The sequence below is a fragment of the Euphorbia lathyris genome, chromosome 8 (genome assembly GCF_963576675.1).
Source record: "Euphorbia lathyris chromosome 8, ddEupLath1.1, whole genome shotgun sequence".
Taxonomy (NCBI): domain Eukaryota; kingdom Viridiplantae; phylum Streptophyta; class Magnoliopsida; order Malpighiales; family Euphorbiaceae; genus Euphorbia; species Euphorbia lathyris.
The window spans coordinates 30841423-30867912 of NC_088917.1; the positions used below are offsets into that span (position 1 = coordinate 30841423).

Sequence of the window (26490 nt, forward strand, 5' to 3'; positions counted from 1 at the left end):
TGCTTAGCAAGGATGGTGCATCTATCAACTCGACGTCAAGAGTGCTTTCCTATATGGTGAATTAAAGGAGGAGGTTTACGTTGAACAACCAGAAGGGTTCGTCAAAAAGGGAGAAGAAGACAAGGTGTACCGACTGAAAAAGGCTCTCTACGGCTTAAAACAAGCTCCACGGGCTTGGTTCAGCAGAATCGAGAGTTATTTCAAAACAGAAGGCTTTGAGAAGAGCAACTATGATCATACCTTGTTCCTGAAAAAGAATGGTAACAAACTGTTGCTAGTAAGTCTTTATGTTGACGATTTAATTTATACAGGAGATGATGAACATATGTGCAAAGAATTCAAGTCATCAATGCAGAAGGAGTTTGAGATGACAGACTTGGGAAATATGAAGTTTTTCCTTGGAGTTGAAGTTCGTCAAAACAAAGATGGCATTCATTTGTGCCAAAAGAAGTATGCAAAGGAAATTCTGGAAAGATTCAACATGTGGAATTGCAATGCTGTAAAAAATCCCATCGTTCCAGGAACTATCTTGTCGAAAATAGGCAGCAGAAATGTTGATGCAACACTGTACAAACAGTTGGTAGGATGCTTAATGTACCTAACGGTAACTCGCCCTGATTTAATGTTTGTGGTATGTTTAATTTCTCGTTACATGGCTGATCCTAAAGAAGAACACATGTTGATTGCTAAGAGAGTGCTGAGATATTTGAAAGGAACGCTAGAATTTGGAGTCTATTACAAAAGAAGTTCAGGTGTGAATCTGCTAGGATACACTAACAGTTATTATGCAGGAGATAAGAATAACAAAAATCTGCTGGCATACACAGACAGCGATTATGCGCGAAATGTGGACGATAGAAAAGCACCCCAGGCTATGTTTTTCTTCTAAGTGGAGCGACAGTATGTTGGAGCTCAAGGAAGCAAGGAATTGTTACTCTATCATCAACAGAGGCCGAATACGTAGCTGCTACTGCTTGTGCGTGTCATGGAGTATGGCTGAAGGGAATTCTGAAAGAGTTAGGGGTCAAAACTTGTGAGTGTATTGATATTATGTGTGATAATACTTCCGCAATTAAGTTATCAAAAAATCCAGTTATGCATCGAAGGACAAAACACATCGATATCAGATACCATTACTTGCGCAATCTTTCAACTGAGGGAGCTGTAAAATTAGTCTTTTGTGGAACTAAAGAGCAAGTGGCGGATATAATGACCAAACCAATTAAGTTGGATCAAATTGTGAAACTTAGAAGCCTGCTTGGTGTTAGACGACTTGAAGAAATAAACTGATGCTGTTGTTCAAGCATATTTCAGTTTATGGGGAGGAATCTGTTGGAATTATTTGACTTGGTCTGTAGATTGTTAGCTAAAGAATAGGTAGGAGCTGTTATTTAATTTGTTAGATAAGCTAGCCATTAGGAGTTGGATTTATTCAAATCTCAGCAATTGTAGTTTCCTTAAAATTCGTTTCTTCTGTTTGTAAGGCTCTATAAAAGCCACAGCTCTATGCTCAAGGAAGCAAGGAATTGTTACTCTATCATCAACAGAGGCCGAATACGTAGCTGCTACTGCTTGTGCGTGTCATGGAGTATGGCTGAAGGGAATTCTGAAAGAGTTAGGGGTCAAAACTTGTGAGTGTATTGATATTATGTGTGATAATACTTCCGCAATTAAGTTATCAAAAAATCCAGTTATGCATCGAAGGACAAAACACATCGATATCAGATACCATTACTTGCGCAATCTTTCAACTGAGGGAGCTGTAAAATTAGTCTTTTGTGGAACTAAAGAGCAAGTGGCGGATATAATGACCAAACCAATTAAGTTGGATCAAATTGTGAAACTTAGAAGCCTGCTTGGTGTTAGACGACTTGAAGAAATAAACTGATGCTGTTGTTCAAGCATATTTCAGTTTATGGGGAGGAATCTGTTGGAATTATTTGACTTGGTCTGTAGATTGTTAGCTAAAGAATAGGTAGGAGCTGTTATTTAATTTGTTAGATAAGCTAGCCATTAGGAGTTGGATTTATTCAAATCTCAGCAATTGTAGTTTCCTTAAAATTCGTTTCTTCTGTTTGTAAGGCTCTATAAAAGCCACAGCTCTATTTCTTTTTCAATAATCAAGTAATCAGTTTCCTTTAATGGCGAGCCAGATGCTTCTAATAATTTTTTCATTTGATACACCTTTAATTTTAAAAGTGTAAGATTGTAGATGATAAGTTATGTTTGTATATTTCACATGGTTTAAGAATTCGTTTAATGTGGAAGTTACGATAAATCTTTATATATATATTACAATATATATATATATATATATATATTTATATTTATTTATTTATTTATTATAATATTCACATGAATCCTAATGACTAATGAAATTTGATCATCACGACTTATAATTAATTAGTCTAGAATTAGATTAATTGAAATTTGGTTATTAGATGTAGGTTTATATTTGATCCGTCTATATATATTTTCTGTGTTAATAATAAATTAATACTTTCAAAGGGAAGTAGTAAAAGAAAAGATGGGCAAGCCCTTTTATTGAATTTAATGTTTCGACTTGCTTTCTATTATTGATTTAAATCTTGATTAAGATAGTGTTGTTAATAATGTGGCCCTTGAATTTCATTTTTCTTGACAGCTGAACTTTGAATTATTGTAATATTGAAGTTTAGTTCCATTAGATATTAATAAAATATTGGATTGGACAATTTTAATCATACCATTCACTCATTTTTCTTTTATTATCTATATCATCATAAATAAATTATGATTATATATAATCCATTTTTTACACTTTTTTATTATATTATTTTTTATATGGTATGGAGTGTTGGACAGTGAAACACTGTCACATTCATAAGATATCGGTGACGGAGATGCGTATGTTGAGATGGATGCGTGGTTGTACGAGAAAGGATAGAGTGAGTAATGAAATAATTAGAAAAAAAAGTAGGGGTTACATCTATTGAGAATAAAATGAGGGAAAACCGACTAAGGTGGTTTGACCATGTAAAACGAAGAGCGCTTGATGCGCCGGTTAGGAGGACTGAAGAGTGGCAAATAGATGTAGTGGTGAGGGTAATGGTAGACCTAATCAAACTTGAAGGAGGGTGATCAAGAGTGATATGAGTTTATTAGGGACCGAGGAGAATATGGTAGTAGATAGGACAGAGTGGAGGGAAAGAATTTGTGTCGCTGACACGACTTGATTGCACGATTTCATATGATGGTTCATGTTAGCCGACCCCAAATCATTTCGGAACTAAGATTTTATCATTGTTGTTGTATGGTAACATGAATAAATAAATAAATAAATAACCACTAATATGATCAAATTTGTTTTGTTACGTACTACCAAAATTACTGAAACCCAGCAGCATTTAATTTTTTAAGAGATTTTCAGTGTCCTTTCGAATAAAAGAAAAAAAATTCCAGTGAAATACAATAATGTCAATTGTAAAAGTTACTATATATTAAAGAAAAGTTACTATATACTATTAAAAAAGAAAATTTAAAGATAGCAATATATCCCAACGGACATAAATAAGAAAAGAAAGAAATCGTAACAATACCTTGCTTTGTGTAGATCGAGAGCGATCTTATGACAAAGACTCCATCCAATAAATGTATTCCACGTATTCCTCCAACGTGTCCTACAACCCTTACAGTCTGTCACTTTAACGTTACAATCTTTCTATTTTCCTCATGCAGTTTGCAAGCTTCGAACTACCTGGAATATCAGGGGCCGGCATCTACGTGTCAAACATAGATTGGCTTATGCATTGCTGACTCAGCTCGGGCATAACGAAACGGGTATTTGTGCTGATAATGAGAAAAACGTCTATAGAAATTCAAACCGAGTCGCGAGCTGCCAATTCGCCATTGACGCCAATTCCCTAAAAAGAGAAAAACAAAACCCAGCTTTGGAAGTGATTCTTTTACTGCTAATTTCTTCATCTTCCTCTTTAATTTCTTCCCCTCCAAACAACTAAGTCAAAAAAGGCTTCACCTTTTTTCTTTTTTGTGTTTGGGGGAAGAAAATATTTTCAATTCAATGGCCGAGGAATTTGGAAAATGCGTCGAGGATGGAATCAAGCTGTCCAAACGCTTATACTACGGTAAAGACAGGGCTGTCGTACCACCTAGAATGCCGTTGTTCATGGATAAATCCGCCGCCGCATACATGCCGACGGCACCCATGGTTTACGCGGTTATTCCGGATCCGGCGATTGTGGATAATCCAGATATGCCTAGTTATCAGCCCCATGTGCACGGAAGGTGTGATCCGCCTGCGCTTATTCCTCTACAGATGAACCGGATAGAACTTGAGGCTGATTCTTATTTAGATAATGTTATTGTTCGGGTAAGCGGATCCTGGCGTGTCCACTGCATTATGGGCAGCAAGAGCTGTGATTGCCGTATAGCGATACCAATGGGAGAGCAGGTCTGTTTAAATAATGCAATTTTTTCAAAGCTCTTTTAATAATATATCTGTTGATTCTGTTAATTTTCAATTGCAAAGTCATGATTTTTTTTGTTATAAAATAGTTAAGTATTGTTTGACATTTGAGGAGCCAGCGTTAGGTCAATATAGGGGTATTGCATCATTAGGAATTTCATTTTCTTGTTTATACTAAAGAAATTCTAATTAAGTAATTAATTTTGATCATTAGAACCACTCTTTTTTGTTGTCAAACTCTTATTGGAGCATTGCCTTTAATTTTTGCTAGAAAATATGGTCTTTACCTGCTGCATCTTTCAGAATCTGATAATAACTTATTCCTTTTAGCTAGAAATTTCAGTGTTAGTTTTGTTTATTTTTGTTCTCAAGCAATACATTTATGTGGCTAACAGGGTTCAATTCTAGGTGTTGAGGTGGAGGTTCCAAGAAAGTTGTACCAAACTGAACTGATCCCAATGGATGACAAAAAGGATGTGGAAAAGGAAGCCAGGCCTGAAAATGGGGGCTTTTTGACACCCCAAATATTTACGATGACCATACCAAAAGTGAGTGATCTGTAATCATTTTAAAGTGTAAAGGTTGATTTTTTATGTGTCCTGTAGTGTTGTAGTTTAAACTATTTTCTTCTAATGCTTTTTCCCTCCAACATTTCTAGGTTGATGGTGGCTCCAATATTTTGGTTAAAGTAAGTTGGACACAAAAACTATTATATAGCAATGGGGAGTTTTTATTGCAAGTGCCATTTAGTTTTCCAGAGTATGTCACTCCTGCAGTGAAGAAATTGGCAAAGAAAGAAAAGATACAAGTGAATGTCAATGCTGCTATGGAAACTGTAATTATGTGCAAGAGGACTAGCCATCCTTTTAAGGTGCAGCATTCACAAAGGTTCCTTCATTTTGCACTACGAATTATTAGAATGTCAATATCTGATATGTTCTTGTTTTGTTACTTTCAGCAATTAAAACGTGAAGCAGGAAAATTGGGATTATTATATGAAGCAGAAGTTCTCACTTGGACAGATGTTGATGTTGCTGTCTCCTATTCTGTAAGTTGTCATTTAATGCCTTTTCAGTTCACATGCTTATCCAGTGTCAAGAATATCAAAACACACAACAACTTCTATAATAAAAAGCATATTTTGTGCCTTGCTTAGATCTCTTCCAGTCATGTATCTGGTGGTGTGTTTTTGCAATCGCCATCGTTTCAAGATGTTGATCAAAGAGAAATGTTTTGCTTCTATCTTTTTCCAGGAGATAAACCAAGTGAAAAGGTTAGTTTAATATATGTTGTATCTTATACACGTGTTTCTTTAATTCAACCATCTTTTATTGTATCTCCCCCTAATTTTAATCAATCTGATAGGTGTTCAGAAAAGAGATTGTATTTGTTATCGACATAAGTGGAAGCATGGAAGGAAAGCTAATTGAGGCAACGAAGAATGCATTGTCTACAGCCCTAACTGAACTTGGTCCAAAAGATTCATTCAGTATCATTGCTTTCAATGGAGAGACTTATTCATTTTCTTCTTCAATGGAGTTTGCTACTAAGGAAACAGTTGAAAAGGCTATTGAGTGGATGAATGTGAACTTCATTGCCGGGGGTGATACAAATATTTTGCTTCCACTAAATCAGGTCTTTTTTCTTGTGGTTTTCTGATAATTTTATGTGTGTGTGTCTATATCAGCAAATTAGTCAGGTTTGACATCTGAAACTGGTTGGTTCAATAGCACTGATATAGGCTTATCATACTTTCAGGCAATGGAGATGGTATCTAAGGCTAATGGTTCGTTTCCAGTCATTTTCCTTGTCACTGATGGGTCTGTTGAAGATGAAAGAGACATTTGTGAATCAATGAAAAAGAAGTTAACTGGCGGAGGATCAATATCTCCACGTATATGCACTTTTGGAATAGGTAATGGTTTTTATATCTTATGTTTCATTCTGGGGGATGGGTGGACACTTTTCAGATTATTATTTTTATAGCCTAGTAGATTTTGATTTTTCCTGTTAGCTTTGAGTTCTGCTTTATTAGAATCTTAGAAATAGTTGAATGTGAATCCTTTATCTAACATATGGGCTTGTCAAATTTCACACATTACAGGTACTTACTGCAATCACCATTTTCTGAGGATGCTTGCAATGATTGGCAGAGGACAATATGATGGTGCATATGAGATAGGTTAGTCCTGGTACTTTGCGTTCTTCTTCTTGAAGCTTTCTATTGGATCTCTATTTCATATACTTCTGCATTTGGTAGTTGGAGTTCAAATTTTTCTTAACGCGCTGAGCTAAGAATTAATCTTGTATTAATGCCAGTCTATGATTTTTGAATGTTTATTTGTTCGTAACCAGATTCAGTTGAGTCCCGTATGCAAAAGTTATTCAGCAAAGGTCTATCTCCTATCATTGCAAACATATCAATTGATACATTTGATGATCTTCATGAAGTTGAGGTATGCTTCAAAAGAATTTATAGTCTTGGTCATTATCACAATCTATTTAGCCTTCCACACACCTTGTCTTACAGGCTTAATTGAATTGTGATTCCAGATTTCCAGTTGTCTTTCACTTTTCACTTGCTTCTTCTTTTTTGTGTTTGATGAATATCTTTCAATGGACATTGATAACATATGCAAGGAAAACATGAAGTCAAATGCTTGCTGAATGGCTGAATTCCACTGTCCATTTAAATCAATAACGTTCAATTTTCCTATATTTTTTTATGATGTTTATGATTTTTTTTTTCCATTAATTGTCGTTGTTCGTCATTGGATAGACTTAATCTGCTTTTTGAAGTTGTTGATTAATTATCTGATATAAATTATTATCATGGTAGGTATTTCCTTCTCCCATTCCAGACCTTTCTGAAGGCCCGTTGGTAATTTCTGGGAGATATAAAGGGAAATTCCCAGAAGATATTAAAGCTAAAGGTCTTTTTGGAGATCTGAGTAGTTTCAGTATGGACTTGAAGATACATAAGACAAATGATATGCCTTTCGAAAAGGTAAGACAAGAACGAACTCTGGAGCTCTCATTTTATATCAATTCAACAAAACTCTATTACCTAACGCAAACACTGAGATTCATCTTTGTACCGGATCTTCCAATTATACAATCTGTGCTAGCAATTCAGTAAATAAGCTGCAAACCTATTTAGTGCATCGTTGTATCTTATGATTTCTTTATGATAAAACTTCCTGATGTAATTCCTCCCTTCTATGACAGATTTTTGCAAAACAGCAGATTGATATACTAACAGCCCAGGCATGGTTTACAGAAGATAAACAGCTTGAGGAGAAGGTTTGTTGATGTGTTCTTCTCATCTGTATATATGTTTTGTGCTTGATCAATGTCAGAATAAGTGATTTATCAAAACTATATACATGCTTGTTGAATCTATTTTGTTTTAGTGTGAAGATCCTAAACTTGTTTAGGAGCTTGAGCTTCATCAGATGTTTGACAATGTCCTGCTGAGAATCAGAAAGATTCCTATGAGAAAGGAATATCATTTCTTTAATTACCTCTGCTGATTTTGTTGTACATACTTAGAAATTTTACTAATATCTACTTAATGTGACCTTCCTATATCAGACAATTAGAGAAGTTGTTGATGTTCTTTGTTTCCTTATAGGTCGCCAAAATAAGCATACAAACTGGTGTTGTATCTGAATATACTCGGTTGACGATGCTTGAGACTGAAAGAGCAATTAATGTCAAAGAACCACCTAAAGCACCCAAGGTAAGTCTACTATTCTGCAAACATCTTACTGAATACATCTATCCTACAAGGTATTCCTAAATCCTGAAAAACACAGTTGGTGATGTACTGTAAGGATTAGGCCGTCCAGCCAACCGTTTTCTTTGTTTATTCCATCTTCTAATTCATAATGAATTTGATGTTAACAGGCATCCAACAAAACTACCTCCTCTGCGAAGGCAGACCTAAAAGTACAAAGGAGAATATTACTACAGAAGCTTGGTGTTGGGTTTGGCAATTTGAGTGCCACTGCCGATAACGTTTCTCCAGGAACTGAAGAAGTAAAATTACCAGAGGCAGCTGAGATCATGATCAAGGCGGCTTCAAATTGCTGCAGCGGCATGTGCAATAAATGCTGTTGTATGTGCTTCATACAGTGTTGCGGGAAAATGAATGATCAATGTGCAGTTGCTTTAACGCAGCTCTTCACTGCCATTGCATGTTTTGGCTGCTTAGAGTGCTGTTCACAAGTTTGCTGTGCTGGAAATGATGGAAACTAGAAAACTCGGTCGGATCTTGAATATGTCTGCTTAAACAATGTATATTGTAGTATTATACATCACACAGAATCACTTACGGAGTCTCCATTTGTTCGGCCTGAACTGCCATTTTGTACTATAATTACTTAATTCATATTGATAAATCATAGCCATTTGCTGCAACTGTTGACACTTATCTTTCAATGAATAGTGAATTATCCAAATAACTTCTCAATCAGTTTCAATAGGCATAATTGTGTTAAAGAATTGCAAGGAACCATTGTTATGTAGTAATAGCAAAATTGCACTGAAGAATTAATCTCATAGCCACATTCTTCTCATATTCCTGCGGACATAAAAACCTTGTGGCATAAGGCACACAAAATTGCAACTCTGAATGCAAACAGGTATTTAACAACCGTCACTGTTTGCTCGAAATGATTTCACTTCCAGAAAATTTGTCTTCAACAAATTCTACTTTGTCCAAGTCTTCCTTCTCATCTGAACTTGCTGATCTCCAGTGAAAGGTCTCCTGGATCTTTGTTACACCCTTTTCCACGGGCCCCATAGCTTGATTTATCGTCAAGAAAACATCGTTGACAACCTGCTTTCAATGGTTGACAATGTTAATATGAGTGCTAAAGAAACTACAATTTCCTGACACACAGTGAACGAAGACTTACACGCTGACCACCTTGAACAACAATGTCCTGAACACTCTCCGTGAGACTAGTTCCAGGAGCCTCATACCTCGTTTCTGTCTTTTCAAGCTTAGTAGATTTCTCTTCAATGATTTCCTTCTTTTTTGATTCTATTTGGCTTGCTTCAGTAGTAGGAATCCTTCCATGATCAGAAGTAGGAACAAAACGATAAGGTTCTGCTGAAAAGACAAATACATGGGCTACTGCTGCGATGGCCATCTGTGAAGCCCCAGAAACATTATGAGGAAATAATTAGAATAAATAATGAAGAGTCATATTCTGATTTATATGGGTAATTACAGTGAGACAGTGGATGTTCTGGATAAGAAAAACCATAAATGTTTTTGCTAATTGACACCATCATTTCTATCAGTAAACAGATCTATGCCTGCAATACATTTCAGTAACATTCATTTGAAGATTATCTACATATTTCCTTGTAATTCAAGGAGTAAACAAAAAAGGAACACAACATGAAGAGGATGGACTTATTGAGAAGTTAGATGATCATTGTAGACAAAAGAAGCTATACTCTACCGACCTTTGAACAAATATATCACTTTGCATCCTCGATAGTTATTAGATAATTAAAACGCCCACTTAATGAACTGTTAAAATTAATATGTTTCGAAAGCCAAATCAACTTACTTCTATACAAATCAGAAAATCTTGTAATCCTGTTTGAAATTTCCCATCATTTGGCAGAATTTCAAAAGCGCACAATAATGCAATCCCCATCCCTTGCCACCAGGTAGCAAATACAATAGCCTTAAAGCTGACAAACTTTGCGAGTGGCTTTATCGGTTTTAGTCTTTCATGCATTACATTATAGAACTGCACAAGACAATACAATGCCCACATCTGACTGAAGTTTAGCACTATTACTATGTATGGATACCTGCATTGCACCAAAGCATTTGCATCAGAAAAATTCTGCAAAAGTTTGGCTTCTCCAGACAACCATTGTTATCTGCTTGATACCCCTTAAGAAGGAATCATTAATTGCTTAAAAATAAGATGACAACTACAATGGACAGAAGTAACGAAAAAATCCATACCCACAGTTCCACTTGAATTCGCCATCACCATAAACCCCAAAGAACTCCAAGACGAGTGCCAAGAATGCACAAAGTGTCTTCAGAATCATCTGAACTCATGGAAAGATTTAAGAATCCAAATAAGAAACAGATGAAAAAGAAAAATATATAATAGGAAAATTCAATAGCTTACATATTGTACGATACCAAATTTTTCTATTGTGAAGACATCCCTTCCAATCATTTTTGGCCGGCAGAAAAAGTTGATAAAAGACCCTCTTCTTACACCTTGATTCTCGTTTTTCCCTCCTAGCAATGGAAGATTTAGTCGTCTTTGTGATTCATTTTCAAGAAGTTCAACAACTCTAGTTTCTCCACCTGATATAACAATTCAGCATAAGTAAAGCTCACATAACATTTTTGTCCAAACACTTAAATTTGAAAAAATGAAGTATGTAAACTCTGATATAGAAGATAATTTAAATCTCTAAAATGAAGACGGATGTTTAAATGAACTGCTACGCATAGATTATGTTCGATAATTCTCGAATCTGAGTTTGAATTCATGCAGGGAGCCAGGGACATTAAGATAGAGACAGTGGCACCATTTTATATTATGAAAGGAAACAGAATGATCAATTAGGCAAGCCATGAAAGGTGTCTCACCTAGACAAGCAACCAAATAGCTACCAAAAGCATATAGAGCGAAAGCTTCATAGCAACTTCTTAAAATGTCACAGGCAAGTGAGGTTTTGGGATTCCACAATGAAATGATCTGCAACCAGAGGAGATTCATTACGTAAGTGATCAAAGAATATTTACTTATTTCCAGCAAGGAAATGTTAATGATGAACTAATATCAGAACCAACAAACAACCAAAATGCAGAGGGATGAAACCTCAAACAAACGCCATTATTTGAGATAGAAAGTTACCGATTCCGTAGCATAGACAGGAATCATGAAAATAACTGCGACCATCCATTTTTGTTCCTGGAAAGAAGTTAATTCAGCCATCCCATTAATTAATCTGCAACATTAAAAAAAATCGAAGAAAACGTAATAAATTGAGTAAAGTAGGAATGTTGAGATGGGGAAAAGAACACACCGAAGGATTTGTGTATGATGTAAGATGCTGGAATTCGAGGAAAATGGAAAGCAGAACTGCTATAAAAGCAAAGCATCCTCCGACTAAAACAGCTGGTTGGTGCAAATCGCTGTATGTATCTCCACGATAGGCTGTAAAATAAGTTGGAGACATCGATTGTTCGACTATATCAAAACCTGAATCGAGAATAGGAAAGCTAGTAATTTAGTGGAGAATGAAGTGTGATAGTGGGATAAATACAGATTGCGAATCCCTAATTGAGCTTAATGTGATGAAATAGAAATGAAAAAGAAAACCGTTGAGCAGGAGAAGGAATTGTTTGTTGCGCGGGACTTTATATACTGTGCTGTTTCAAGTTTGACACGTTTGCTTTTGCTTCATGACACGTGGCCTCCGCCGTAGTATGAATATTTCCCCATGCATTAAGCTTACTATTTTTGTTTTTTTTTGGGATGGAATGGAAGCATTAACATAAGGATAGAGGGAGTTCTAGAAAATAACATCATTTTAATTCTAACTTTCTTTTTTATCAAAATCATTGCTAATAAAAATTGACATATTATTATTATATTTCAGTTTTAATATTACAAATTGATATGTGTTAATTTTTATTATTTGATTGCTAAATTTGCTTTTCCTAAAAAAAAACCTTTAAATCTATTTTAATTTTGGTACCTTATGTCAGAAATAAATAATGTAGAAGGGCTTAAAAACACACTGAATGAATTGAAGTAGAAAAAAGATGAAAGGTTATTTTTATAATAGTACTCATCTTCCATTTATTTTCATTATTTATGACTTATCATTTGATTTTTCATCATTCATATAACTGACAAAGTTATATAAATTTTGCTGAAATCACTTATTAAAGTCAATGTAGCTGTATCAGATCATTTAAACCACCAGAAAGGGTAGGGACCAAATCAACAAAACTTCTTAATATATTTGGTATGTGTTGCCAGGTTCCGCTCTACATGTGTTAGGAATGCGGCCATCCAAGATCCAAGGTTAAAAGGGATTCAATTTTTTTACTATATACATTTAGTAATTATTTATCATATATAAATATAGTTATAATATCAATTCAGACTTAAATGGAACTAAATAAAAAGATATTTTAGACCTAAATTAGTCCAAATTTCTATTTTAAACTTTTTAGTACATTTTTTGTTAATAAAGGTTTTTATCTCTTATTTCGTCTAGAGCCCATAAAATGTCAGGACCGGTCTACGTAGCAGCCATATGATGAGATGTGAAAATTAAAAGAATGAATTTTATAAATATTCTAACCGTAACTCGTATCCCAAATTGCTCCATTTTTTTAAAGATTAATTGTCTTGTAGTGACATGCATTAAAAAGATCATGAGATGTTGGTGACATGACAACCGCAATAGGTTTTTTTATAGTCCAAATTTTCGGATCCAACATAATGGTTTTATTGACACAAATTTTGCTTAGTAATTTTATTGAGTCACAAACTACTTTAGTGACCACTTGATGCACAAAATCCCTACTTTAATAACCATATAAGAGCAATATATTGTGATATGTTGTATTGCTTTGTTTTTTTAAAGTATTGCTTTGTATTTTGAAAAATAGGATTGGTGTGTTCTAATTTTATCCAATTTCAATTACTTTATATCAGATTGCTCGTACAATTGTCTATTTTTCTTTTATTTATTAATTCGTACAGTTATTTATTAATTTGTACAGCTATCTTTTTTTTTATTAATTTGTTTTATTTCATCCAGTTTCAGTAAATTTCTTCAATTTTAGTTCTTTTATATAAAATTTCTCATATGTTTGACTATTATATTATATTATTATTATTTTTGTTTTGGCCTTTTTCAGTCAATTTCTCCCAATTTCAGTATATTTCACCCAATTTCAATCACTTTACATTGAATTGCTCATACATTGCCAATTTTTCTTTTATTTCAGCCTATTTCAGTCAATTTCACCAACTTCCCTACTACTTAATCTTACTTTACTTGAATAATAACTTAACTGCAAAACAATGTTTGATTTTACACTGAAAATATGAAAATTGAATCCTGAGAGAAGTGCAACTATATTGCATTTCAGAGGTTTACAAGTAAACAGGATATGTATAAAATAAACATGAATTGGTAACCCTTCAAATATGACATAATTCAGATATATGACTAATGACTAATGTGACCTGTAATTGAAAATCTCTTTGTATTATTGATGTCTTTTCTCTTTTCATTACAAGATGAGAAGCATCAGATTTAATGAGCTAACATATGTTGGCATTCTTCCACTTACGAGTTCCATCAGTACAATGCCCATGCTGTAATTCATATAAATTCTCCTTTTAGTTTTTAATTTCTATTTATTCTAGAATGTTTTCACAAGTTGTGCCTTTGGTAGGCTACTTCTACTAAAGCACATTGGTTAATAGAAAAAGGAAATGCATAATTCTTGAAAACAAACATATTAATTGTAAAATGTAAAATCAATCAAAGTTTACTTTGACATCCGTTTTAAGGAGTTATATAAAATTTTTGCTTCACACAATACACCAACCTAAGGCTCTCCCTCCCCCCTTCTACCTTGCAAGGCACTTGTCATTACAATAAAAGCCTTTGCCATAAAGATTTCAGCAAAATGTCATAAGCAACTTCACTTTTCATCACTTGGTGGCTTGTCTTCTTTCTTCTTTTCTGAAGACTGCCAAAACCAAAAACATCACTATATAGCAAAATACAACCATAAGCATAACTCAGTCAACCATGCAATTCTTACTTACCTCAGATTGGCCTTGCAATGATGCAAGCAGATCTTTTACAGAAGGATCATTAGGGTCAACTCCTGGAAGCTGTCACAAAAACAAAATTGTCAGCACATCATCATTCATTTGAAAATCATTCATCTGAAAGGTCTGAAAATACATACAGATGCAAGAACAGATGACATAAAAGACTGATCCTCTAGCACTTTGCTCACATCCGATTGACTCGATCCATCTTTTGCATCCTCTTGCATGGACATTTGAAGAGCTGCACAAGCCAGACACCCGGAAATCACAAATTACTCACTTATTATACAAAACAGAACATCCTTAACCTGTTTTGAGTTTGGACTACATCTTGGCAAGGTTAATAAACTTCAAACATCAATCTCACCACAAACTAGTCACTTATTATACAAAACAGAACATCCTTGATCTGTTTTGAGTTTGGACTACATCTTGGCAAGGTTAATAAACTTCAAAGATCAATCTCACCATGACTTCGGCCAAGATAATACGAGTTTGACTAGGTGTTCAGCAGAAAAAATATGACATGCAAGACAGTAGAGCCCGTATTTTTTTTTTTTTTTATGTATAGTAAAAGGAAACAGTATCAGATGCATTCAGTTGCAGTGTCCTTATGACTAGCATTCACCATGTCGAATTATATGCTATAGAGTAACTATTAGCATCCAAAACATGTATTCCAGTCCTTACTCGCTATACAGCTGGATGTAAGTAAATCCCAAATTCAAGTAATCACAATAGAGTTGCCAGCAAAATTTGAATCTAGATTATTAGGTCTAGATGTCCTAATAAAGTTCTGCACTATTGCTGCAGCATTTTCTACACAAGTGTATGTGTCTGTGTGTGTGTACACATCACCTTAAAAGAAACACAAGGGAGAGAAAGGAACTTGATGCAGCCTCAATTGAAAGTAAGAAACCTACCAATAGCCAACTCCTGATCCTCATGAGTTACATCTGACATATCAACGTCACGCACAGCAGAATCAGATCCAGGAGTTTGCATTGACAGTGCAATAGCCTGCTGCAACAATGCATTCACTTCATCCTATCACAACATCATTATGTAAAACACTTAGCTGAGCACAAGCATCCTTCAAAACATATAAGTACAAAACAATCCGGCAATGCCAAGTATGCAATTAAATAATACCAACCATTGGAGCAGCATTATTCCCTGTTTCTTCATCAGCTTTATCATCAGTATTGTTGACCATGGAGACATCCTGTGAATTGGATGATGCTCCCTCCACCTTTTCTGGTCTAGATGATTCTTCAGCAGCCCTCTTGGCAGCAGCTTCTTGTCTTGCTCTCTCCTCTTCCATAGAAACTCTAAGAGCAAGAGCCAGCTCTGGATCTAAGTTAGGATCTACACCAAACTCATAGTCACCCCCACCACCACCTGCAGCAGCAGCTGCTGCTGCTGCAGCAAAACCACTTCCTCCTGCTTCACCATTGAATACAGGTGTGCTGCAAAGGAATAAAACTTCCAATCACCTCACAATGGCAATTTTGCATGAGGTCGTAAAACAATTTTTCCAGAATATCAACTCAAATATAACAATAAAAACCACTTCTAGTCCGGACTTATCTCAATCAATCAACCAATACTATTCACCTTTTATAAGCAAAATTATACAAGAAATTCCTTTCTCATTACTAACTCAATGTCATTTGCACAAGTGTTACTGTTGCCCAAAACTTAAAAGCAAATAAAAATTCAGATGATATACCACACCTGATAAGCACATCAGACAAAGCATTTGGACCAGGGGGAATGTGAACTATGTGGCTACTTTCATTATTATTGACAGCAGCAAGGAGCGCCTCCAACTTCTCTGTCTTTTCATCATCTTCTTCACCAAAGTTAACAACATCGAGAGCTACACTGTTCTTTTTCAATTTCTTCCCAATGAGCTCAAGTGTCTTTTTATCATATTTGACAGGACTAAAACATGAAGCAAACAAGAAACACATAAGATGTTAAAGAAAATGAAAGGGTGAAGTGAATCATAAACTAACAGGCAATTTACCTTCCAGCAAAAACAATTATTCTTTGCTGCTGATTTTTGTTTTGACGATGTTTAAGAGCTAGTTGAGCAATTTGAATTGCAGCTGTCATGTTCATCTCACCCCCAATTTCAACATCTAAGCAATTTCAAAAATAAAATAAATCTAAGTGAGAGGTAAGTAAATTGACTCATCATCTCATCCTATGTGATCATTAGGAACAGCATAGTGAATATACCACAACATAATGATACTGTCATCAATGTAATGCATCCAATTGACTACCCTACTAAATTACTAATGTACCAGATTCACCCAACGAATTGGCACCAGTGTCTCGCTAAAGCGGGCTCTGCCATTATAGCAAGTATACTTTTCTTAATGTTGCAAAAATCTAGATTCCTTTTGGTTCTGTTTAGTGAGCACATCAAGGGTTACCAAATCAAATATTAAATATTACCAACATAAGCTCAAAGACCATTGACAATAACGAATCAGATTATTTGGTGCAAGTTGTTTTGCAGACCATGCAGAATATGCAGTTTATTCCATCTTTGACACATGACTTCAAGGATTCAAACGTGCCTATAATTTCAAGCTGAGGTTTTTTGTTTGTTTGTTTGTTTGTTTTTTGGTTCCAATGCAGTTCCAAGGATAATTAACTCCCCATTGGGGAGCCAAATATTGATTAGCATTTTTAAACCTCAAATTATTAGTTCCGAACAACAACTGAATAGATGAGTCAGGACATCCCACGGACTATTCATCATAATTGCAATACGCATTAAGGAAAAAGGCACAGAAAATAGAGAAAAAAAAAAACAAAAAACCCACCAAGCGTACCATGCATACAAGCCAGAATTTTGCCAAGATCAGTAGTAGGAGTGGTCAAAACACGCACTCCTTTGCCTGCCATGGTCAGTATCCCGACTGTATTCTCTGGATTCGACTGCAATTTCAATAGAAAATAAATAAAACAAGAAAAGTAAGCACGAATAGCAGCGATATCAACCAAGAAATGACCACACAAAACCCTAACTGAACATAGAAACAGAAAGCCATTCAACAATGTCTTAAAAAAATAAAAGAATCACTTGTGTTTTGGCGCCGGAGATGAGATTAACAGCATCAGCTTGAGCTTGGAAACGAGAAGGAGAGTAATCGCCATTTCGCATCCATTCAGAATTGTCGATGCATATCATAGTAGCCTAATTAAAATTAAAAAATAAAATGAAAATGAAAGATGTAATGAAATTAACCAGAGAGAGCTTTGACATTCAGAGATCATACCTCAAGAACCATTGTTGAATAATTTCAGTGAAAGAGCAAGGTCGCTGAAATCAAATTGCAAGAGTGTTTCTTCTTGTTCAAGGTAGGAAAGGTCACTTGAATTCTATTCCTTTCTTCATCCTTCTTTTTGTCAGTATATAACTTGAAATAATGGGCTTGATATTGGCAGGCCCATGGACAAGATTTATAATTGACTTGTATATTTTAATTTGGGCTCTTTCAGTTCTTGTATTTCTTTTTTCTATCCAATTCAATCTCTCTCAATAAAATTGAAAATTAAATATTATTATATTATAAAAGTAAATTTTAAATATTAGAAGTGCATAAATATATAAAAAAAAAAAATTAAATATTTTAATTTATTAAAATGAATGATTTTTAATTTAATTAAATATTTTAAGTAGTGGAAGAATATGCAATTATTAATACACTTAAAATAAATAATTTTTTTTTGTTACATAAGAGAGATGGAACCCCGAGAAACAAAAGGACTAATCTCTAATCACCCGAGGAAGACGAGAGCCGTTAACATCTTCAATGAAAATATCATGGATGCCTACAAGAGGTATCTCAAACTCGTGAAGACCAAGAGAGATATGTCCTGCGAAATTTGCCATCCAATCAGCTGCTCGATTCCCCCCCATAATACGAATGCATTAAATGAACTTCCCAATCAAGACCTAGCATCTCCCTACACTTGTCAATAATCCAATATAGACGATGCCTCCTATAAACTCTTTTACCAAATTCAGGACAACATTTGAATCTATTTCAGTTATCACTCTCTTGTAACCCTTTGTCCAAACCAACTCCAACCTGAAGAACAAACCCCACAGTTCTACCAAAACATAAGTGCATACACCAAGGTTACAAGCAAAACTAGTGATCCAATGACCTGATGCATCCCTATCAAGCCCACCAGCCGATGCCAAACCCAAGTTACCTTTACTGGTTCAATCTGAATTGAGCTTAACCCAATTATCCGACGGATGTTTCCAACCAACTAAGATCTTCGGACCACCCTCACATATGTAACCATTGAAAAAGTGAAAGCTTGCTGGTACTTGAAAATTTGGAGACGCAGAAAAGCTGTTCGGTCATTCGGGGGGCTGAACTTGGGTCGAAAATACGATGGCACCTCCATTTCCACAGCGACCATGTGACCGAAACAAAAACAATCGACCACTCAAAAGTCTCCCAACGAGCTTAACACTGCAAATTTATAACAATCTAAGCGTTTAGTGAGTTTCCAAAAAGCTGACCAGCTAGCATACTCGGGACGAAAATCGGACTAAACGCTCCTTGCAAACGAGCAATCACGAACAGTATGCAAATTTGATTTGTCTGTCGTGTAGACCGAACAGGCAGCAGTCGAGCTCAGATGATGAGCCACATGATTCACGTTAGAGAGTATACTATCACGCTGTAACAGCCAGATGAAAAAATGAGCTTGCTCCGGGGCTTTAACGCACCAGATTGCCTTCCAATTGAAGTCCAAATAAGGAGAAATTAAATCCTGATTTTGAGCAGCAAAGGCTGAAGCAACACTAAAATTTGTTGAGGCCGAATGAGTCTTATACCAATCATCCCCCACATATGAATCCGGGAAAAGAACTGTAGAAGCAATACGAAGAATACTACTTTACGAAAGCAACGACGCTAGTGCCGCCTAATCCCAACCTCTCTGATCTAACCAGTAAGAGCGAACTGATCGAAAACTCTCGCTCCCAGAGATGTTAGCAGTAGCATATCCAATAACGGGTCTATCATCCACCCATTTGTCAAGCCAAAAGCGAGTATCTTCCCCATTCCAAACCATTTTACCCAGCCCTGCCTGTAAATTCACAACTCCCTTGAAAATACAAACCCACATATGACTTCACACATGTCTATCTCGGAACATAGCCAAGACGCTAAAATCAAAAGCATAATAGTTAAGCAGAATGCATACCTACTACCTAGAGAGCCGCCTCCTCCATAAAAAACCTTCAACTTAATTTAGTAAGAGGAGCAGTGTTGCACCCCCCTAACTGAGCGAACACCTAGCCCTCCTCTGGCATGGGGGTGAGTAATGACATCCCACCATACAAGATGTATCTTCCGCTGATGTTCCGACCCTCCCCCTAAATAAACCTTCAAGTAAGGGCATAAAGCCGATTACAAACAGAAGCAGGAAACAAAGCCATCTGCATAGAATAGATGAGGATAGTTGAGGAGACAGCTCGAAGTGAAGTCGCCCGCGCTGCCATGGAAAGATAACTCACTTTCCACCCGCTCAGCCAGTTTTGCACACAGTCAATAATAGTTTAGAAATGGCCCTTGGTGACCCGCTTATGGAAAAGAGGAACCTCAAGGTATCCACCCAGATCCGAAGTGCACTAGACCCCAAGCTCAGAGCAAATAGAAGTTTTGAGCCGTTCGGGCACATTATCAAAGAAGCAGACACGAGATTTGGGAAGCGATACCTTTTGACCGAGCTATTGCAAAAAATCTTTAGAATACCCTTCATGAGAGCGACTTGCTCAACCGAGCCTCTCTTATGAGAATAATGTCATCTGCAAAAAAAAACATACGGGAGACGTCAATCCCCTTTCTCAAAAGACACACTAGTTTCCAACTCCCTCCAGCAATAACATCCAAAATCAGATGCCTTATGTGCTCAATACACAAGACAAAAGGAGAGAGCGGATCGCCCCGACGGAGACCCCGAGTCAGTTTAAAGCTGCAAGTCCTCTCTCCATTCCATAACACAGACATAGATGATGACGTAACACATTTCATAATAATAGAGATCCAGTTAGCCGGCAAACCAAGAGTATCTTGGAGAAAAGTCCAGCTAATGCGATCATAAACCTTCTTTAAATCCAGCTTCACCACCATTGAGCCAACCCTTCCTTTCTTATGCCGAAGCAAAAATACAACCTCCTGTATGATAATAATGTTATCTGTTATCTAACGACCCGACACAAAGCTACTCTGGAAATTACTAATCAAATGTTGCAAATGACCCTTGAGTCGTTGAACTAAGCACTTGGAAATAATTTTATAGAGTCACAATATATATTTGATTAAATGACAACAATTTTTTTTTTGTTATTATATGATGATTTCTATGTTAATAAATATGTACCTTTAATGACAATAAGATTTCACTGATTATTATGCTTCAATGGCAAAATTAAATGTTAAAGCATTTAATTACAAATAGATTGTCACTAATTAATTAATATACTTCATTGACAAATTAAATGTTAAAGTTATGATGAATATTATAGTTATAATGTCATTAACATTATATAATTTCAATTTCATATATAAACTCGTCACTTTAATTATAATATTCGATAAGAAAATATGAATTTTGTTAGTTTATTATTTACGTTTCATGACGAAGTTTAATCTTAAGTGATGAAATTCATGACAGTTATTACATCACTAAAACTTTATAATTTCAATATTATATCGGTATTCACCACTTTACTTATATTTTTTATATAAAAAAAACTTTACTTATATTTTTTATATAAAAAAAACTTTACTTATATTTTTAGATAACAAAATTTGATTGAAGTCATTTACATATTTACTATTCATGAAGAAATGAAATCTTACATGACAAAATAATCGTCGTTAAAACAAAATAGTATAGTGGCATATGATCTTTTTCGTTGTATGAAAAAGTAAATCATTTATGACAAAAGAAAAATGGATATATATATAATCACACACTACTACTGTGATGCTCGTTGTGACGATAAATTTTTCATCACCTACCGTGTATTGTGCTAAAAAATCATGCTTTCATGAGAAATTTTGTACAAAATTCTTATGGTATATCTGAATCCATGATAATAGTGAGGAACCATATAACCAGTCTCCACATGTTCAATTGCTTACTAGTGTGTGGAATGACTTTTGAAAAGGTGGGACGAGTTGCCATCATATTGAAAAGACCAACTTCAGACACATTTCCCGCACTTATAATAGGGAAAATGTAGCCTATGGGCATAGGCAAAGAAAATTCTCCTGCAACAGTTTGCATTGAAGTAGCAAATGATCTCATATTCACGTTAAAGATTCAAACGATATTACCTCTCCTTTTATGGTATGAAAAAACATCTTCAGGTCTAGTAAGAGCCCTAGTGGTTGGAGCAATATTCTCAATTTCACCATGTCGTGAGGTCATCATGGAGAGGAAACTTATGAAAATCGCTTGAATATTTAGGACTTAGAAATCTAGTGATTCTATTGATGAGTTGTTCGACTGTCTCATTATTAGGAGGAACATACATACTTCCTATGAGAGTATGAAGAACCTCAGATGTCGAGGGAATAAAGGCATTGGTTGTTGATAATGTTCTGAAAATTGGTCCAAGTGGTCGTCTAGGCAGAGATTTTCACAACACCGTTCCGATTTCTTCAAATCATGTAGTGTAAATCGGTTTACTGATTTTTCCACTTGGGTAGACTTAGGCAGCCTTAGGTGGACCTACGTAGCCCTTTCAAAAAAACCAGTCCTTGAATTTTATGACAATTTTTTCAATTTTAAATAAAATATTAAATAACCTAAAACTAAAAGAAAATACCTGCATGTTATTTTTAAGGTATTAATCTTATTTAATGATTAACGTTTTTTACAACCTTGGTTGTTGGTTCTGAGGTAGAGACTCTAATCGCTCTTGTGTTTGCACTTGATAAAGTCATATGGTCCATACTCATCATACTAGTATGATAATGTAAGTGTAAAATTTCTATTGGAGATTTGGATGACTTCATGGATGATCCGGGAGATAAAGATAAGGATTGATTGGATCTCAACTAGGGACTATCTTATGCTGAAATCAGTTCTAATCTAATCAAAAGTGAAGACAATAGTAAACAATATTTAAAGAGTTTGTAAGATATGAGATGTAACTGTTATAGGAGTGCCACTCTTCATGGAGAAGTGAGAAATCCTATTCTAAATAAAAATAAATTGATTCTATTTAGGAAAAAAATCCTTAAACAAATAGCGTTAGCGTGTTTTCATTATATAAATACATTTGTCAAAAAATTCTAATTAGAATAGCAGTAAAATATTATAATCTAATGGGGTATGCAGGTCCATCAAGTTGGATGAGTTTCCATTTTAGGAAAAGAATAGGTAGCTAGAAAGCGAGCAAGTTGAACATATATTTAGCCATCAACGTCTTGCATCTCGATGAACTTTATTCCACCTTCTCATTTTCCCATGCTATATGCCAACTTTGATCCACTTTTCCATGCATAACATATTACTATTTCATTTACGGATTTCTTCTGTTAATATTTTAAACATCATATATACTCAGGCTTAGCCAGCTAAAAATAAGCCAAGGTCTGATTAATTAATGATTTGTTCTAAAATGTAATCTAGGACTAGGAGTAGCAAGAATGATTGGTATAAGGACCTGATGACCCGCGAAGCCAAACCGGGCCGAATTCATTACACGGGCCCAGCCCATACTTAGATCCATGGTCTAAGATGGGATGGGACCCGAATAGAGGAAGCGGGTGAAGTGAGTAACCGCCCCGAATTCCTAAATGGAGCACTAAAACTCCCACTCAGGACAAACGATACCACGTTTGTTGCCACGAAAGCCACGAGAGGGGGCATGACCTAAAAAGGAGTAACCGCCCTCGGAACATGGCCTGGAAGGGGTAACCGCCCTCGGCGGTTACTTAAGAACACTTATAAAAAGCCCTAAGGCCAAAGGGGGAAAGGTACATTCACATTTTTCCCACAACACTATTGTCAATTTACCAACCCTCCTACAAAAACTGACTTGATCGTCGGAGAGTTTTCCCGGAGATCCTGTCTCCGATTCTGTTTTGCAGGTAACTACGACAGAGATCATCAAATCGGATCCAGCAAGTTATCATTGGTGCGGTGAGCGTGGACCTTTTTTACCAACATTTGGTTAAAGGTACACAAAGTACATGTCAGAACCATCACGAACGACCGACGTTACAACCAGATCCACTAGTATGAACTCAAGGGGTCCACGGATTGCGAATTCGCAACCTGCAAGTACGCAGCCTGTGGTGCCTAGCTCGTCAAGCCCTTCGGGACAATTGAGTCCCTTATTGGAGGTTCAAGTGCAAAATGAAATGGAGATGTCCAATAGCGATTTCGTACAAATGACAGGACAAGTCTTGGCTTCAAATATGAGCCAAGCGGCGGGGGATCGAATGATTAGTTTGTTAACCGCAATGGCCGATCATAATACCGCCATGGCGGCTGCTCCTCAACAACCTGTTGTTGTCTCCACACAACCATCGACTACTGCCGCGATATCTACGCTTCCGCAGCCATCTCGAGAGCTAACCCAGATAGGTCAGAGTAGTCGCATGAACCCACGCAGCCATCCAAGCAACTACTCGTACCACGATCCTAGTATGACGATCCATCCGACCTGGCAAACATCCCAACTGACATCGGGAATGCCAGGAATCCTTCCACTATAACACACGGAACCCTTGGTTAACGGGCATTCAGAATTAATGGCGTCTGGGGCGAATATGTTTGGGCAGGAGCACACCTGGAACTTTGATCCTATAACCGGATGACGGCTAGAACCACGGCGAGAACAAATCTCAACATCAATTGGCGGGTGGATGCCACCTAGAGTTCACCAGCAGCGGATGGAAGAGGTTCGGCGAATACCCAATCTTGAGTTGGAAGATCAACTACGGAACATGATGGAGCGAATGGGGTACACGCCTAGGGCGAGAGCAGAGGTGCAGAGTGATTCGCCTTTTGCTCCGTCGTTGCGAGAATTTATACCAGATCACAGGATAAAGGCCCCGGCGATACCTAAATACTATGGGGATCCTAATTCTGATCCTGAGGCTCATGTCAGGAACTACAGAGAATTAATGGATGTTGCGGGAGCGAGTTAAAGTATAATTTGCAGATTATTCTCGACCACTTTGGGCGGAGCGGCATCTGATTGGTTTCGGTCTTTACCTGCTGAATCTATTCACAACTGGAATCAATACAGTCGTGATTTCTGTGCCAAGTTCGTGGGCTGTAAAGCGGCAGATGTGACGGATAGGCAGCTGAAGGAGATCAAACAGAGGAACTATAATTCCCTAAGGGAATTTGTTGTCGCATTCAACGATATTCTGGTGCGGTTGCAGAACCCGGATATCGTGAGCATCCGCAACATCATGGCGGATGGAACCACGGATTGGAGCATGCGAGAGGAAATCATCCGCAACAAGCCGCGCACAGTGGCTGAACTCATGAAGATAGCAAAGGAATTCATGGAAGTGGACGATGTCAACAGAGAACATAGAGCTCAAACCCGGAGGGAGAGAGATGCTGCTAGATCCACTTCGGACAATCGACGCCAGACCCAGTCCAAGGGTAATTTTGTTCGCAGAGGCGATCGCTCCTTTCAAGGGGGAGGATATCAAACACCATTGAATACGACTTGTCAGGAGGTGTTACTTTGGATCGAAAAGAACCCCCTGAAGAAGGATGTGCGGTTCCCCGAGGCGAAAGGCCGAACTAGTTTGGGGCGATATCCTAACAAATATTGCAGGTTCCATAGATTGAACGGCCATGACACGAATGATTGCTATGAACTGAAGAAGGAAATAGAAAAGCTGATTGAGAGGGGCAAGCTAGGCCAATTCGTAAGAAAAGAAACGATTGATGAGAAAACAACGCTCTCGCATGAGGGAGAAGCAAGGCCCGAAAAGAAACAGAAGAAAGGGGTGATAAACATGATAGCTAGCGGGATCTATGAGCCGCCAACAAAAAGGGCTCGCCGTGAACAGCGAAAAAGCAACACGCATAGGGGGGATGCCCTCAATTACTCATTTGCGTGAATCACGAAGCCGCATGCGGATGCTTTGGTGATTACGATGGCTGTAGAAGGATGGGACGTCAAGCGGGTCCTTATTGATACTGGCAGTTCTTGTAATGTTATTACTCGGACTGCATTCAACAAGTTGGGAATTAATGACGAGCGAGTGGAACATACATTCATAGATGTAACTGGTTTTAGAGGTCAATCGTCTCAAACAAGTGGACAAGTGGTGTTGGAAGCAGAAATGGGCGATAAGAATCTAAAATGGCGAGGTGATCTAGAATTCGCAATTGTTGATCTCCCGTTGGCCTACAACATAATTCTGGGGCGTCCGTTCCTATCGGAAACGGAATCGCTCATCTCAATGAAGCACTTGACATTACATTTGCCAACACACCAAGGGCGAGTCATAGTTGAAGGTGATCAACTTGTATCTCAACAAGCCTATACATTGTCACTTGAACCAAAGCCAGGTGAAGAGGATAAAGTTGACGAGAAGTTGCCGGCAGAAGCATTAGGAGAAACAGAACTATTCGCCATCTCAAATGACAAGAATGTACGAATAGCGGCAGGACTCCCCGAGGAAACGAAGAAAGCCATTACCGAGGTGTTGATCCAATGCGAGTCGGCATTCGCCGCTCCGAATGAAGTGCTGAAAGGGATAAGTCCAGATATAGCAACCCATCGTTTGAATGTGGACAAAGGTGCAACCCTAGTGCGACAGAAAAAGAGAGGACACGCTCCAGAGCGGCAGAAGGCGATTGAAAAAGCTGTGGCGGATTTGCTAAAATCAGATGCAATTCGAGAAGTCACCTATCCGGAGTGGCTAGCCAATGTGGTGCTAGTCAAAAAGCCAAATGGAACGTACAGAATGTGTGTCGACTTCAAGGATCTGAATAAAGCTTATCCGAAGGATATGTATCCGCTACCTAACATTGATATATTGGTAGATGGAACTGCAGGATTTGAAGCTTTATCGTTCACCGACGTGAAATCCAGTTACCACCAGATACCCATGGAGA

At 36.9% G+C, this 26490-nt stretch overlaps 3 protein-coding genes across 5 annotated transcripts; 1 reads left to right on the forward strand and 2 right to left on the reverse strand.

Moving 5' to 3' along the window:
• Positions 1–3841: 3841 nt before the first annotated feature.
• On the forward strand, positions 3842–8887 carry LOC136202634 (uncharacterized). Of its 2 annotated transcripts, none has more exons than XM_065993377.1 (13): positions 3842–4450; positions 4861–5013; positions 5124–5336; positions 5424–5513; positions 5622–5738; positions 5831–6100; positions 6224–6380; positions 6570–6647; positions 6821–6921; positions 7305–7472; positions 7694–7768; positions 8100–8207; positions 8375–8887. In XM_065993377.1, exons 1-13 carry the CDS (start codon positions 4061–4063, stop codon positions 8723–8725), a joined length of 2271 nt encoding a protein of 756 aa, XP_065849449.1. In that variant the 5' UTR covers positions 3842–4060; the 3' UTR covers positions 8726–8887. The 2 variants fall into 2 exon arrangements, with proteins under 2 accessions (XP_065849449.1, XP_065849450.1); XM_065993378.1 differs by having other exon boundaries at positions 4313–4450; positions 4874–5013.
• Positions 8888–8929: 42 nt separating this feature from the next.
• LOC136202635 (protein LAZ1 homolog 2) lies at positions 8930–11841 on the reverse strand. The gene is made up of 8 exons (XM_065993379.1): positions 11549–11841; positions 11377–11433; positions 11109–11217; positions 10636–10820; positions 10464–10552; positions 10054–10303; positions 9388–9624; positions 8930–9308 (listed from the first exon to the last, which is right to left on the reverse strand). The coding sequence occupies exons 1-8, from the start codon at positions 11699–11701 to the stop codon at positions 9126–9128; spliced, it is 1263 nt and encodes a 420-aa protein (XP_065849451.1). The 5' UTR covers positions 11702–11841; the 3' UTR covers positions 8930–9125.
• A 2150-nt stretch (positions 11842–13991) lies between these two features.
• On the reverse strand, positions 13992–17760 carry LOC136203677 (26S proteasome non-ATPase regulatory subunit 4 homolog). 2 transcript variants are annotated; one of them, XM_065994877.1, is made up of 10 exons: positions 17631–17760; positions 17435–17548; positions 17184–17289; positions 16364–16478; positions 16069–16278; positions 15488–15800; positions 15255–15378; positions 14469–14572; positions 14323–14391; positions 13992–14243 (listed from the first exon to the last, which is right to left on the reverse strand). In XM_065994877.1, the coding sequence occupies exons 1-10, from the start codon at positions 17640–17642 to the stop codon at positions 14196–14198; spliced, it is 1215 nt and encodes a 404-aa protein (XP_065850949.1). In that variant the 5' UTR covers positions 17643–17760; the 3' UTR covers positions 13992–14195. The 2 variants fall into 2 exon arrangements, with proteins under 2 accessions (XP_065850949.1, XP_065850948.1); XM_065994876.1 differs by having other exon boundaries at positions 17175–17289.
• Between the last annotated feature and the right edge of the window lie 8730 nt (positions 17761–26490).

Bases quoted from the DNA above. Each gene is read 5' to 3' on its own strand.
- LOC136202634 (XM_065993377.1), top strand. From the start codon at position 4,061: ATGGCCGAGGAATTTGGAAAATGCGTCGAGGATGGAATCAAGCTGTCC. The intron at 5,514-5,621 runs GTAAGTTGTCAT...TGCCTTGCTTAG, and splicing joins ATGTTGCTGTCTCCTATTCT to ATCTCTTCCAGTCATGTATC. The intron at 6,922-7,304 runs GTATGCTTCAAA...TTATCATGGTAG, and splicing joins ATGATCTTCATGAAGTTGAG to GTATTTCCTTCTCCCATTCC.
- LOC136203677 (XM_065994876.1), bottom strand. The intron at 17,290-17,434 runs GTGATTCTTTTA...TTGAAATTGCAG, and splicing joins TCTCCGGCGCCAAAACACAA to TCGAATCCAGAGAATACAGT. The intron at 14,392-14,468 runs GTATGTATTTTC...TTTTTGTGACAG, and splicing joins TGTCATCTGTTCTTGCATCT to CTTCCAGGAGTTGACCCTAA.
- LOC136202635 (XM_065993379.1), bottom strand. From the start codon at position 11,701: ATGTCTCCAACTTATTTTACAGCCTATCGTGGAGATACATACAGCGAT. The intron at 11,218-11,376 runs GTAACTTTCTAT...CTCTGGTTGCAG, and splicing joins CTGTCTATGCTACGGAATCG to ATCATTTCATTGTGGAATCC. The intron at 10,821-11,108 runs GTGAGACACCTT...TTGTTATATCAG, and splicing joins CTATTTGGTTGCTTGTCTAG to GTGGAGAAACTAGAGTTGTT.